A 15,515-nucleotide genomic window follows, 5' to 3' on the forward strand; every position below is an offset into this window, starting at 1 on the left:
CTGCCTCGATTCTAGATGGTGAATATCACACCTTAGAAACTATAAACCAAAGAGATTTAAGCTTAAAAAGGGAGAAATACTTACCAACCAATCACTTACCCGCTTTCTGGTGACGTCACACTTGGATTACTTTTTACCTCTCTCCTTCCCTCCGAGTTCCCAGGCTGGAGACTGGTACATCTTTCCTGGTCTCTGGGGCCTTTATAGCCCCGCTCTGCCGCTCAGGATTCCCGCCGACGCTGTGAGGCCTTTCCTGGTCTCTGGGGCCTTTATAGCCCCGCTCTGCCGCTCAGGATTCCCGCCGATGCTGTGAGACTTTACCTGGGCTCTGGGGCCTTTTATAGCCCTGCTCTGCCGCTCAGGATTCCCGCCGACGCTGTGAGGCCTTACCTGGTCTCTGGGACTTTTATAGCCCCGCTCTGCCGCTCAGGGTTCCCGCCGATGCTGTGAGGCCTTACCTGGTCTCTGGGACTTTTATAGCCCCGCTGCTGCCGCTCAGGATTCCCGCCGACGCTGTCTCCCTGCTCAGGTTCCCAACCCCCTGCCATTTTAGTTTAAACCCCCCCGAACAGTGCTAGCAAACCTCCCCGCAAGGATATTTGTCCCGCTCTGGTTCAGGTGCAACCCGTCCGACTTGTACAAGTCCCACCTTTCCCAGAAGCAGGCCCAGTGATCCAGGAAACTAAAGCCCTCCCTCCTGCACCAACTCTTTAGCCACGCATTCATCTGCTCTATCCTCATATTCCTATACTCACTAGCACGTGGCATCGGGAGTAATCCAGAGATTACAACCTTTGAGGTCTTGCTCTTTAATCTGCTACCTAGCTCCCTAAATTCTTGCTGCAGGACCTCATCCCTCTTCCTACCCATGTCATTGGTCCCAATGTGAACCACGACCTCTGACTGTTCACCCTCCCCCTTCAGAATGCCCTGAAGCCGTTCAGTGACATCCTTGACCCTGGCACCAGGGAGGCAACAAACCATCCTGTAGTCACGTCTACGGCCACAGAAACGCCTATCTGTACCCCTTACGATAGAATCCCCTACCACTATTGCTCTCCCACTCTTTTTCCTCCCTTCCTGAGCAGCAGAAGCACCCCTGGTGCCAGGAAGTTGGCTGCTGCTGCCTTCCTCTGGTAAGTCATCCCCCTGAACAGTATCCAAATCGGTATACCTGTTTGAGAGGGGGGATGGCCACAGGGGTCCCCTGCACTACCTGCCTGCCTCTACTGCTCTGCCTGATGGTCACCCATTTCCCTTCTGCCTGTGCAGCCCTTACCTGTGGTGTGACCAACTCACTAAACGTGTTATCCACGACCCTCTCAGCATCGTGAATGCTCCAAAGCCCATCCATCCGCAGCTCCAGCGCCGCAATGCGGTCTGCTAGTAGCCGCAGCTGGATGCATTTCTGGCACACGTGGTCATCAGGGACACCGGCCGTGTCCCTGAATTCCCACATAGAGCAAGAGGAGCATAACACGGGGCTGGGCTCTCCTGGCATGACTACCCTTTAATTAATTTTAATTAATTCACTATCACCAATTAAAGATAAACTCTAAGGCACTTGTATGGTTTACCAACAGTCCCTGCTACACCAGAAAAGACCTTAGCAACTATAAACTACAGAGTTAAAGTTTAAAAAAGAGAAATACTCACCAACCAATCACGTACCTGCTCCCTGGTGACATCACACTCTGATTACTTTTTATCTCTCTCCCCGCTGCTGAGTTGGTGTGCCTCGCCTCACTCCTGCTTTTGTACTGCCGCCTCGGTGCTCTCCTGGTCCGATCTGGTCGGGCCTCGCCTCGCTCCTGCTTTTGTACTGCCGCCTCGGTGCTCTCCTGGTCTGATGTGGTCGGGCCTCGCCTCGCTCCTGCTTTTGTACTGCCGCCTCGGAGCTCTCCTGGTCCGATCTGGTCGGACCTCGCCTCACTCCTGCTTTTGTACTGCCGCCTCGGAGCTCTCCTGGTCCGATCTGGTCGGGCCTCGCCTCGCTCCTGCTTTTGTACTGCCGCCTCGGAGTTCTCCTGGTCCGATCTGGTTGGGCCTCGCCTCTCTCCTGCTTTTGTACTGCCGCCTCGGTGCTCTCCTGGTCCGATCTGGTCGGGCCTCGCCTCGCTCCTGCTTTTGTACTGCCGCCTCGGAGCTCTCCTGGTCCGATCTGGTCGGGCCTCGCCTCTCTCCTGCTTTTGTACTGCCGCCTCGGTGCTCTCCTGGTCCGATCTGGTCGGGCCTCGCCTCGCTCCTCCTTTTAACTGCCGCCTCGGTGCTCTCCTGGTCCGATCTGGTCGGGCCTCGCCTCTCTCCTGCTTTTGTACTGCCGCCTCGGTGCTCTCCTGGTCCGATCTGGTCGGGCCTGGCCTCTCTCCTGCTTTTGTACTGCCGCCTCGGTGCTCTCCTGGTCCGATCTGTATGGAATCCACTTATAAAACGAAAGACTTGCATTTATATAGCGCCTTTCACGACCACCAGACTTCCCCAAAGCGCTTTACAGCCAATGAGGTACTTTTGAAGTGTAGTCACTGTTGTAATGTGGGTGTAACTGATGCTACTGAATCCATAAGGTATCATAGAGTCATAGAGTTTTACAGCACAGAAAGAGGCCCATTCGGCCCATCGTGTCTGCGCCACCCATCCATCCCTGTCCAGTCTAATCCCATTTTCCAGCATTTGGTCCATAGCCTTGTATGCATTGGCATTCCAAGTGCTTATCCAAATGCTTCTTGAATGTTGTGAGGGTTCCTGCCTCTACCACCCTTTTGGGCATTGAGTTCCACATTCCAACCACCCTCTGGGTGAAAAAGTTCCTCCTCAAATCCCCTCTAAATCTCCTGCCCCTTACCCTGAATCTATGCCCCCTTGTTATTGACCCCCCTACTAAGGGGAAAAGTTCCTCTTTGTCTACCCTATCTATGCCCCTCATCATTTTGTATACCTCAATCAGGTCCCCCCTCAGCCTTCTTTGCTCCAAGGAAAACAACCCCAGCCTGTTTAGTCTTTCTTCATAGCTGAGGCGCTCCATCCCAGGTAACATCCTGGTGAATCTTCTCTGCACCCTCTCCAAAGCAATCACATCCTTCCTATAGTGAGGCGACCAGAACTGCACACAGTACTCCAGCTGTGGCCTCACCAGCGTTTTGTACAGCTCCATCATAACCTCCCTGCTCTTATATTCTATGCCTCGGCTAATGAAGGCAAGTATCCCATATGCCTTTTTAACCACCTTATCTACCTGTTCCGCTGCCTTCAGGGATCTATGTACATGTACACCAAGGTCCCTCTGACCCTCTGTACTTCCTAGGGTCCTACCACTCATTGTGTATTCCCTTGCCTTATTTGTCCGTCCAAAATGCATCACCTCGCACTTTTCAGGGTTAAATTCCATTTGCCACTTTTCCGCCCATCTGACCAACCCGTTTATATCGTCCTGTAGCCTGAGGCTTTCCTCCTCGCAATTGACCACCCCACCAATTTTCGTGTCATCTGCGAACTTGCTGATCATACCTTTTACATTCTCATCCAAATCATTTATGTAGATCACAAACAACAAGGGACCCAGCACCGATCCCTGAGGTACCCCACTGGACACAGGCTTCCAGTCACAAAAGCAACCTTCGACCATCACCCTCTGCCTCCTGCCACTCAGCCAGTTTAGGATCCAACGCGCCAAGGCACCCTGGATCCCATGGGCTCTTACCTTCTTGACCAGTCTCCTATGCGGGACTTTGTCAAAGGCTTTACTGAAGTCCATGTAAACCACATCCACAGCATTTCCCTCATCCACCCCCCTAGTCACCCCCTCGAAAAATTCAATCAGATTTGTCAGACATGATTTACCCTTGACAAAGCCATGCTGACTATCCCCGATTAATCCTTGCCTCTCCAAGTGGAGACTAATTTTGTCCCTCAGAATTTTTTCCAATAATTTCCCTACCACAGAGGTTAGCCTCACTGGCCTGTAATTCCCTGGTTTATCCCTGCTACCCTTCTTGTATAATGGTACTACATTAGCTGTTCTCCAGTCCTCTGGTACATCCCCTGTGGCCAGAGAGGTTCTGAAATTTGTGTCAGAGCCCCTGCAATCTCCTCCTTTGCCTCCCACAGCAGCCTGGGATACATCTCGTCCGGGCCTGGGGATTTATCCACTTTTTGGCCTGCTAAAACCGCTAGCACCTCCTCCCTCTCGATGCTAATATGTTCAAGTATGTCACAGTCCCCTTGCCCGATTTCTATGTCTGCATCGTCTTTCTCCATAGTGAACACAGATGCAAAAAATTCATTTAAAACCCCGCCTACATCATCTGGCTCTACACACAGATTGCCACTTTGGTCCCTAATGGGCCCTACCCTTTCCCTGGTTATCCTCTTGCCCTTAATATACTTATAAAACATCTTAGGATTTTCCTTTATTTTGCTCGCCAGTGTTATTTCATGGCCCCTCCTCGCCCTCCTAATTTCTTTTTTAAGTATGCCCCTGCACTTTTTATACTCCTCTAGGGCTTCTTCCGTCTTTAGTCTTTTGTAACTGCCAAAAGCCCCCCTTTTATTTCTAATGCATTTTTGTATATCCCTTGTCATCCAAGGTTCCCTTTGCTTGTTGGTCCCACCCTTGACCTTTACAGGAACATGTTGGCGCTGTACTCTCTCTATTTCCCTTCTGAAAGTCTCCCACTGTTTTGATGTGGATTTTCCTATAAGTAGCTGCTCCCAGTCCACTTTGGCCAGATCCTGCCTTATCATATTAAAATCTGTATTTAATATTTGATTTGCACTTGCCTCACTGGTAACTAAATATAGAAACGCATTTTTACCCAGATGTAGTAGCAAAAAAAATTGTTAATAGGTATAGGCATAAATGACCAATATTATTTCCAACAATAGATGTTGGACCACTGGGTCCAAAACGCTGCCAGATCACGACCGTGCTGTCACGCCCTGCCCGTCAAATTGCAGGAACGCGCGGAATCGACTCGAGCTCAGCGCTTACGCGCCGTCTCGCCAGCTGACGCACGTCACAGTCGTCACGTGACTGTACGTGCTGGCGCGATGACGTGAGGGGTGGCGCCACTTGCTCGCCGCTTCTGGCTGCCTGGTAACGCTACTGTCATTCGAAGAGGGGGAAAAGAGGCTGCTCGTCACCGCGGAGAAGCGAAATTTTGGATTGGTGTTTTCGGTAGCGACACAGATCATGGGTTCTGTTTTAGGGGTCTGCTCCCTCGCCAGTTTGGTAAGGACGGAATGTGAGCGGCGGTGCCTCGGGTTTGGGGCCGGGGCCCTGTCACCCTTCCTCCGCCTAGCCCGCAGGAGGTGTTTGCAGTTCCAGTCGGCGAAGCTCTGACTGATCTGCCTCACACTTGGCTGTTTGATGGCGGTTCATAGCTTGCGATAAGGTTTCATTTCCGGTGATGAATACAACATCAGCCGCCACCCTCCCCCAGCGCTTGGTCACTCAGATCAAGGTGCTGCTGGCGAATTTGCAATTCCAGAAGTTTCGGACTGATGCCTTAAGCCGCCTGGAAAATCAGAATAAAGGTGTGGCGCTGGCTGTGAGTTTACTACCCGCCCTTCAAAGTCTGTGTTTAACCAGCTACATCCACCGTGCCACGGCACCTCTTGTGTCCGGACACGCTTGTCGTTATCCACATCTGAGCGTATACTGAGGAAGAAACCACCCACTCTACAAATCAGTCATTGCACAAGTATTTCCTAATATCAGTCTATGATCATGTGATGTTTTTAAGCTTGATCGCATTGAGCACCCAGTCGTTCAGTCGCAAGAAATGCAGGGCTCGTTTGCCAAATATTTACAAGTTGAAATTTTGGCAATATTTCCGGCTAAAAACCATTTTAAAAAGCAGTGATATTGGGCGCTGGATCTTAACAGAATTAATACGATAGCTGCAAATGAGACTTGTTGATAACGAATTGTACTTATATAGCGTCTTTCATAACTGCACAACACTTTACAGCCATTGAAGTACTTTTGAAGTGTACTCAGTGTTGTAGGAAACGCTGCAGCCAATTTGTGTGCAGCAAGATCCCACAAACAGCAACGAGATAAGGACCAGCTAATCTGTTTTAGTGATGTTAGTTGAGGGATAACTATTAGCTAGGCTACCAGGTAGAACACTCCTGATCTTCTTTTGAAGTAGTGTATGGGATCTTTAAAATGAACCTCATAGGGCACCACAGTTTAAGTCTCATCTGAAAGACGGCATCCCTGACCGTGTAGCACTCCCTCAGACTGCACATGGAATGTCAGCCTCCACTTTGTGGATACACTGATCACATTAATTGGCAGGACCAGTTATTATTAATAATATATTATTAAATGTATGAAAATGTAAAGCTTCAATAATAGTGAGAAATGCATTTTATTAGTTTAATTTTAAATTTGTCAGTTACACTAACAAAACTGGATGTGCTGCATACTGAACTGTTCCTAGCCTTAAGTAAGCCCTCAAAGTATAAAATATGTCTTCATAGACATTTTCTTCAATGTTTTGAAGGCCCAGAATTTGCTGGAATGGTGCATTTGGCCCTGAATGCTGTTAGTTAGACCGTTGAGTGCCCCGATCCTCCAGTGGTGAATTGACGCCAAACTTTGCTGGAGAACTCATTTAGAATATGCCACACTTGTGCGATAGGTGGGCACCGCATTGATTGGAGTGTGTACTGAACATGGGTGGAAACATTATTTTTTAAATTGTTAAAATTCCTTTGTCTTTTTTTATGATTTAGGTTTTATTAGTTGTGCCTCTCTACAAAGGGGCACTTTTGTTGGATCTTTGGATTGATCCAGCGTCACTTTATTGTTTCAATGATAAAAGAGTAAAATAGGCCACAGCAAGAAGAGTGGCAATCAGAAGCGATGCCGTTGAGAAATGTTTGCTATCAATTCCGATGTTGAATGGTATTTCGGCATTTATCCACTTTTTTTTAATATAAGCCCGTGTTTGACATGAGTCCTGTTTCGCGGTAACGATAAATCACTGGGCCGGATTTTGCTCCGAGTGGCGAAGCCGTTCGTTACACTTGCACTTGCCCACAGATTTTCTATGGGATTTTTCACTGGAACTTACTGTAATTAGAGAGCCATTTCGGTGCGCACCTTCCACAGGGGATCTGGGACCTCCGTGTATGGGGCAAGCAACCAATCAGATTGAAGAATCGTTAACAAACCGCGCAATGTCTAAACCAGGAAGTGCCAATTAGAATAGTTAATTCAATGCCAAATCAGGTACAGAATGCTAAATAAAGAGAAGGAAAGAAAGATGGGCTTAAGATAGAGAGATATAAAAGAAACATAAAGAAAAGGTTTTAAAAAAATAATAATTTTTAAATTTTTTAAGATCTCCAACAATAATTAAAATCTGAAGGAATGAGACTCCACACTTGTAAAAGTTAATTTTCAGTGCCAGAGAGGTGGTTTGGCAGTAATTAAATCTTATCACGCTATTAAAAATGTACTTACACTGAAATGGTCAAGCCCTAACTTTTTCTGGCGAGTTTAGTCTGAATATATCATGTAAGTACAGCAATTTCACACCGTTCCATATATTTGAATGACAAATCTCTTAGTGAGATACCGTTATCGCACAACTTCTAGAGGAGCAGGGCAACTCGGACAGCAACTTCCGGATTTCTGCGTTTAACTGCGCATGTGTGATTGCAGGATGTTGCTGTCCAATTTACACTTTAGTAATGGTGAGCGCTGTTATCCTTACCGTTATTTCTGCAGCAAAATCCAGCCCTATTAGTCAGGTTATTTGTTTTGTTTTCTGAAGTTGTGGAAATATAATTTCTGGGTGTAGTATGGGCTGCACATCTGGCTGCAGGTACTTGAGCTAATTGAAGGCTTCTAAATTGTAATCGTTTTCGATGTTGGTAGGCAAATTCATTTCAAAGCACTCGTCCTGTGATTTTCAGGGGAAATATATAAAAACTCAATGGAAGATTTGTAGGAAGTAATTATTTAATAATTCATTCCTCAGATAGCACTGCCTTTAAATGCAGAGCAGTTGCAGCTGCATGGTCTCTAATGGTCATCTTAACTCTTTAAATAGATCAGTATTCTAAAGTAGCGATTGACACTGTTAAGGAAGCAGAGATCAAGTGCATGGCTATAAAAAAATTCAATTCCATTTAGCAGGAAACATTCCAGCTATCTAGTATATCCAAAATCCAATTATTTTTGCATTATCTAAATAAATCAGGAAATCTCAGTAAAACGACATCTATGCTTAAGGGAAAATTATCTTGGAGCAATAAATCATACTGCTGCCAGGTCACCATCGCCAATCTGGTTCAGTCCTCAAGTGGCAGTGGCAATCAAATCAGCATTAATACAGCAAATTGGACATCGCCATTGATTTTATAAGGCGTGGCGGAGCTATGAAAAACAAATTCTCACTGATTTGGCAAGGTTCTCGGCACAAAAGGTACCAGGAAATTTTGGTGTGGTGTAAGTAATGCTTGACTCGCTCACGCCATAATATTCTGGAAATTCTGTACCATGGCAATGGTGTATGCCGTAGATGCACCATTACTACCATTATCACAATTTCCAAACCATAATCATCATAAGGAGCAATGTAGGCCGAGTTCATTGAAGCTTCAATATGCTGAGGTAGGATCTGAATTTGAGAGTCAGATCTCCACACCCTGAGCTAGTTGTTTCAGCTTTAAATGCTGTGTAATGTGCAGATGCGTATCTTGATGCTCAAACTTGCTTTCTGAATTAATGTTGCAACTTGAATTACTATTTAGACATTTGTAATACTTCTGTTTGTCATATTCCCCCATAGGTGCCATGTCTGTGCAGCAGTGCTCCTTGTTTGCTATGCACCTGCTGCCCCAACAGCAGGAATTCCACAGTGACCAGATTAATCTATGCATTCATTCTGCTTCTGGGCACTGTTGTGGCTTGTATTATGCTGGCACCTGGAATGGAAATTCAACTGAAAAAGGTATGTTTTATGTAATGAATCCTAAGTAGATGGAACTTGAAGGGAATAGGGCTACAACCCCTTTTGATGGAAAGCATTAATGTTTCCTTTTTGAATGTTACTATTTATCTCCAAATGAATAATTACATTCACATCATGATTGTTGGGCAGATGGGGTACTAAAATTATATGGATCATTATTTTCACTAATTGTCACAGAATCATATTTAAGTTTAAATGTCCTTGGCATTCCCAGTTCCTTCACATAGGTTAAACATTAACTTGTATCATGGTATTTATAATTAATCTCCTTTGTGATAAAACTGAGAAATGGTATATCTCTGAAAGTTTGCCATGGATTAAATACATAATGTTATTGATATGAATTACAAAATTAATTCATAATTTTTCTGGGTGCAGGTGTAAAAACACAAAGTAACACTTTCCAAAAACAGAAGAGTAATTGGATAATAAACTAGTGCTCTCCCTTTTGGGAAGACCACCAAAGGCAATGGTGTTCTAACTGCAGTGAATGTATGCACGTAGTTTAGAATTCAGCTAATTCCAACAATGTATTTACTGCCAACTGTCTGGAAACACACAAATTACCTATCTCCTTAGGAATTTAACATTGAATTGACTGTATGTGCCTGTATCAAACATGACAGTCCTTTGGTAACTCGCTTGACAAAAGCAGAATATGGGGAAGGCCATTTGGCCCAACATTAGTTTATCCATCTGAAAAATAAGAATCTACAACCTCTCATCCCGCCAATCAGTAGGCTCCTGAATGACTAAAGTTTTTGCCTCTACTACTTTGAAACCTATTCCAAGTGTTGATTACTCTTTGTATGAAGAAATACTTCCTGACATGAGTCCTAAATTTGCATTTCAGTTTGAACCTATGTCCCCATGTCTTACTGTTTGGTTTACCCTGAAGCAATGTCCCGGTTAACCTTTCCTATACTGTTTAACGTGTATATACGTTTATAAGGTTCCTTCGGTTATGTTCCTTCAAAGTTAAAGAGCGTTAGTTTCTGTTATCTACCCTCCTAGCTTAATCCTCTAATGTTGGGGATCAGCCTTGTTTGTCTTTCTGAACTGCCTCCAGGGCCTGACTATTTTGGCATCTTGGTGACCAAAAACTGGTACACAGTACATAGGAACAGGAGTAGGCCATTCAGCCCCTCGTGTCTGTTACATCATTCAATGAGATCATGGCTGATCTGCGACCTAACTCGATATACCTGCCTTTGGCCCATATCCCTTAATACCTGCCTTTGGCCCATATCCCTTAATACCTTTGGTTAACAAAAAGCTATCAATTTCAGATTTAAAATTAACAATTGATCTAGCACCAATTGCCATTTGTGGAAGAGAGTTTCAAACTTCTACCACCCTTTTGTGTGTAGAAGTGTTTCCGAATTTCACTCCTGAAAGGTCAAGCTCTAATTTTTAGACTATGCCCCCTAGTCCTAGAATCCCCAACCAGCGGAAATAGTTTTTCTCTATCTACCCTATCTGTTCCCCTTAATATCTTGAAAATTTTGATCAGATCACCCCTTGACCTTCTAACTTCTAGGGAATACAACCCTAACTTGTGTAATCTCTCCTGGTAACGTAACCCTTGAAGTCCGGGTATCATTCTGGTAAACCTACGCTGCACTCCCTCTGAGGCCAGTTCTTCTTCTCTTAGGCAGTGCCTCGGAACCAAGGATGACTTGCTTCCACATTAAAAATGAGTTCGCAGGTGACTGATGAGTCCAATGCAGGACCTACAGTCTCTGTCACAGGTGGGGCAGACGGTGGTTGAAGGGGCGGGTGGGTGGGGTGCTTGGGTTGATGTGCGCTGCATGCGCCTGGTTTCCGCTTGCTCCCGGCGAAGAGACTCGAGGTGTTCGGCGCCTTCCCGGATGCTTCTCCTCCAAGGTATCCTTCCTAAGGTATGGTGCCCAGAACTGCTCACAGTACTCCAGGTGTGGTCTAACCAGGGTTTTGTATAGCTGCAGCATAACTTCTATCCCCTTGTATTCTAGTCCTCTAGATATAAAGGCCAATATTCCATTAGCCTTTTTGATTATTTTCTGTACGTGTTCATGACATTTTAATGATCTATATACCTGGACCCCCAAGTCTCTTTGGACCTCCACTGTTTTTAGCTTTTCACCATTTAGAAAGTACCCTGTTCTATCCTTTTTAGGTCCAAAGTGGATGACCTCACATTTGCCTACATTGAAATCTAGTTGCCACAGTTTTGCCCATTCACTTAACCTATCAATATCCCTTAGTAATTTTATGCTTTCATCTACAATGCCGCCTATCTTTGTGTCATCGGCAAATTTGGATATATGACTTTCTATGCCATCATCTAAGTCGTTAATAAATACGGTGAATAGTTGAGGCCCCAACACAGATCCCTGCGGAACACCACTAATTACATCCTGCCTATTTGAGTACTTACTCATTGGGGAGAAATTGGGTGAGTAGCACCACCTGTTAGCGCCTAAAGAGGCAGTCAGTGGCTGTAGCGCCACTGGCTGCGTCTCCCGCGATATTCAGTAGGGGCGCTAATGGTGGCGTTAGGCATTTGCGCTGCGCCGCCACCGATGACGTCATTGGTGTGCGCAGCGCCCCATTCGTGCCCCGTTCGCGATATTTGGTCCGTTCGCTACCTGCGCCCGGTTCACGGGGCCTTACTGTGCTGGCAGCGGCGCAAGTTAAGGTGGAGGTGCGGGGCGGCCGCCTGCCAGCACCTCCGTCATCGGCCTCCTAACGCCCCCCCCCCGCGGCATTGCCGGCTGTTTCCCGAGAGCCCGGCACTTCTCCTTGGTGCCGGGCTCATTTGCCGGCACTCGCGAGCGGGGATCGCGCTGTTGCAGGCACCTCCCCCTTAACAGTGGGAGGAAGGCCTGCAGTACCACAGCGTGCCGTGTCGCAGCGTGTGGCGCTGCGGCACGTTGCACTGCGATAATCAGTTTCAGCGCCCTAAGAGGGACGCGGAGCGCCTCGAGCCTCGCCCCGTGTCCCTCGAGTGGCACTGAAACTGAATTTCTGGCGATCGGTATTACTCCGATCGCTGCGCTAAATCCTGCGCTCAGGCGACTTTTGCGCCACTTTGGCGCCCCAACCCAATTTCTAGGCCATTATCCCTACTCTCTGTCTCCTGCTGCTTAGCCAATTTCCTAACCAGGTCAATAATTTGCTCACCGCTCCGTGGGCTTCTACCTTAGTTAACAGGCTCTTATGTGGGGCTTTATCAAATGCCTTCTGGAAGTCCATATATATAACATTCCCCTGTCCACTGCTTTAGTCACCTCCTCAAAAAAATGCAATCAGTTTTGTCAGGCATGACCTACCTTTCACAAATCCATACTGGCTCTCTCTGATCAACTGAAAATTTTTGAGGTGTTCAGTCACCCTATCTTTAATTATAGACTCTAGCAATTTCCCGACAACAGATGTTAGGCTAACTGGTCTATAATTCCCTGGTTTCCCTCTCTCGCCATTCTTAAATAGCGGAGTGACATGTGCAATTTTCTAATCTAAAGGAACAGTTCCTGAATTTGAGAACGTTGGAAGATTATAGTTAAGGCATCTGCAATGTGCTCACCTACTTCCTTTATAACCCTAGGATGGAAACCATCTGGCCCTGGGGATTTGTCACTCATTAGTGCCATTATTTTCTTAATTACTGTTATTTTACTTGCGTTAATTTTATTGAGTCCCTGTCCCCGAGTCAATATTAGTTTCCTTGGGATTTCTGGCATGCTATCCTCTTCTACTGTAAATACTGACGCAAAGTAATTATTCAACATGTCCACCATTTCCTTATTATCATTGACAATATCACCGCTTTCAGTTTTTAAGGGCCAACATTGCTTCTGACTACCCTCTTCCTAACGTAATTGTATTAATTTTGATATCCCTTGCAAGTTTCTTTTCATACTCCCTAATGTGCAATCTGAATAGATTACTGTATCATTTTAGCATAACCTCCTTTGACTTGTTCCCTGCTGATTTGGCAATATAGTTCTGCATTCTGTTTGCTTTAATTGTTGTTGCACAGTTCCTTGACATGTTATGTACTGAATCTAATAATACCCTTAGATCTCTATCAACCTCGCCTTTAGCAATCTTTACAGCATTCATAGAGTATGTATATCAACTTTGTTTGCCCTCTAATACCTTACACTTCTCTCTCAAATTGTATGAGCCACTGTTCTGTCCATATACAGATTTTCTCTAACTGTAGTTCCCGGGCTGCTTTCCTTGACTGATCTGCATTGATCATTTTGAATTGAGTTTGAGTCCAGGTCCTGGATGTACATTAGAGAGAGTCTGGGTCCTGAGGCACTCCTCTTGGTAGTCGTTCTCCCCGCCCCCACCCATCCCACTCCAGTACCAATTCCCTATTCCGTTCCTTTGCTGTTCCTTTCTTTCAGCCAGTTTCTTATCCATTTGCACGTTTTGCATTGAATGCCAGCTGCTTAGAGCTTGTACACGAGCCTTTACAGCACAGAAGAAGACATTTCAACCTATTCCCCCTGTGACACTGCTAGATTTCCATGCTCTAATAACCCTTTGTGTGGAAAAAAAATTCTAACTTGCCCTTTGTTCTTCTAGTAATAACCCTCATCTATGCCCCTTGTTACCCATTTGCCATTCAGTGGAATCATTCTTTCACTATTTACCCTCTCAAAAACGTTCATAACCTCTGTTAGATCCCTTTAACCTCCACTGTTCCAGTTAAAAAGTGTGTCCACATCTCTGTTGAACTGCATTTGCCACCTATCTGTTTACTCTGTTAACTTGCCTATGTCCCCTTCCTGCAACTCCTGCATCCTTTTTCAGTTTGTCATGCCCCCTGATTTGGTGGTATAAGCCAATTTTGATATTGTTCCTTTTGTGCTAGTGTCCAAATTAATTATATAAATGGCATACAAACATGGTCCCTGCAAAGATTTATGGAGCGCGCCATTACCCACATCCTTCCAATTTAAAAAACATTATTTACCTCTATTTGCTTTTTGTTGCTTGGACATCTCTCTATCCATATGGCTACATTCCCTTTAATACCATGTGCCTTAATTGTCATAAGTCATTTATGTAGCACATTATCAAACGCCTTCTGAAAATCCATACATACAACATCCATTACATTCCCTTTATACATATTATGATATCCTCGGAAAATGTCATTTAAAGTAATCAAGATGACTTTGATCTTGAACTGGTTGAGAGTCAGGGGGCATCTGGCCTTTTGGCATCCAGCTTTGGGGAGAGTGGGGTGTTGGTGAGGGAAATGGATGGAGGGTTAATGGTCAGGTGAGTGACTGGAGCAAAGGGGAGAGGAGGATACAGAGATTGAGTGAATAGTTCAAACAAGAGGTGAAGAGGTAGGGGATGTAATGAGAGAATAGGGTTGGGGGAGGAGATGTGAAGAAGGACACGTTTTTGCTGTAATCCTCACCTTAGATGAAGCCTACAACCATTAGTGGTTCCTTTCTCTGCCACACAAAGTCATACAGCCCACGCGAAATAGAGAGACAGAAACAGAGAATCAGCAACATGAAGGCTTCACAGATAAGAGAATGACCATTATTCTCTGTCTGTCTATGCAAAGCCATGGGAGATAGACTAGTATATTGAAAAATATGTAGAAGTAAAAATATTCGGTTAACTTGTAATTTAGGTATAATTTGATTCTCTTTCTTGATAGATTCCAGGGTTCTGTGAAGATGGCTTTGGTACCCAACTTCCAAATGTTCATGGGTCCGTGAACTGTGATGTACTAGTTAGTTACAAGTCAGTTTACCGTATCTGCTTTGGATTGGCTGTCTTCTTCTTTCTTTTCTCTCTGCTTTTGATCAATGTGAAATCCAGCAGGGATCCCAGAGCTGCAATACATAATGGGTAGGTGCTGTAAGTAATCATATGTTGTTTGTTCAGAGTTTAGAAGTGAAGTAAAAGAGAAGTTAATGTTTGTAAAAATTGAGATTGATAGCCTCTTCAAATTGCTGCACATTTTAGGCATCAGTTCTGCTGATCCAATTTCCAGCCTTGCAGCTGCTAAAACTGCCCTGTTTACATTACAAAGTGGTCCTAAAACAGCCAGGGTGGAGGACCTGGTTTAAAAAAATATCTGTTCCCCAGGTTGACCCCCCCCACCGAGGGGGTCTGATCCCCGACCCCGGGGGAGGGGGAAACACTTGCCTTCTCCATGAAGCTGTCCTCGCCTCCCTTCAGCTGCCAGATTTCCCGAGAGCTGGGAAACCCGGCTGGCCAGGGTTAAACCTGCAAAGCAGGTTAAATTGGAGGCTGCCAGCCTCATTAAAATATTTAATTGGTCAACCTGCCTCCTGGGAGTGGGTTAGCTGCTCGCCCATTGTCCTGCCTCCGTTAAACCCGGAAGTGGGCAGGTTTGAGCTTTTTAAACTTAACACCTCACCCGACCCCAACCCAGCTGTTTTTGGGAGTTAAGATTCAGTTCTTTGACTCTGCAAGATGTGGTTGGGTTTGTCCATATGGTTTATCTGTATATTTTCAAAATTGCTCTATTGGAAAGTT

General features: G+C 45.5%; 1 protein-coding gene across 1 annotated transcript in view; it reads left to right on the forward strand.

Moving 5' to 3' along the window:
* Positions 1-5,039: 5,039 nt before the first annotated feature.
* Positions 5,040-15,515, forward strand: part of LOC147108665 (serine incorporator 1-like) — a 30,511-nt gene continuing 20,035 nt past the window's right edge. Inside the window, exons 1-3 of the mRNA XM_086005360.1 lie at positions 5,040-5,227; positions 8,808-8,969; positions 14,668-14,861. Of these exons, the coding sequence (XP_085861486.1) occupies positions 5,189-5,227; positions 8,808-8,969; positions 14,668-14,861 (395 nt within the window). The 5' untranslated portion in view covers positions 5,040-5,188. The remainder of the gene's footprint in view (positions 5,228-8,807; positions 8,970-14,667; positions 14,862-15,515) is intronic.

Source organism: Somniosus microcephalus, chromosome 13 (genome assembly GCF_052327205.1).
Source record: "Somniosus microcephalus isolate GS21.2 chromosome 13, FLI_Smic_1.0, whole genome shotgun sequence".
In the NCBI taxonomy this organism is placed as follows: domain Eukaryota; kingdom Metazoa; phylum Chordata; class Chondrichthyes; order Squaliformes; family Somniosidae; genus Somniosus; species Somniosus microcephalus.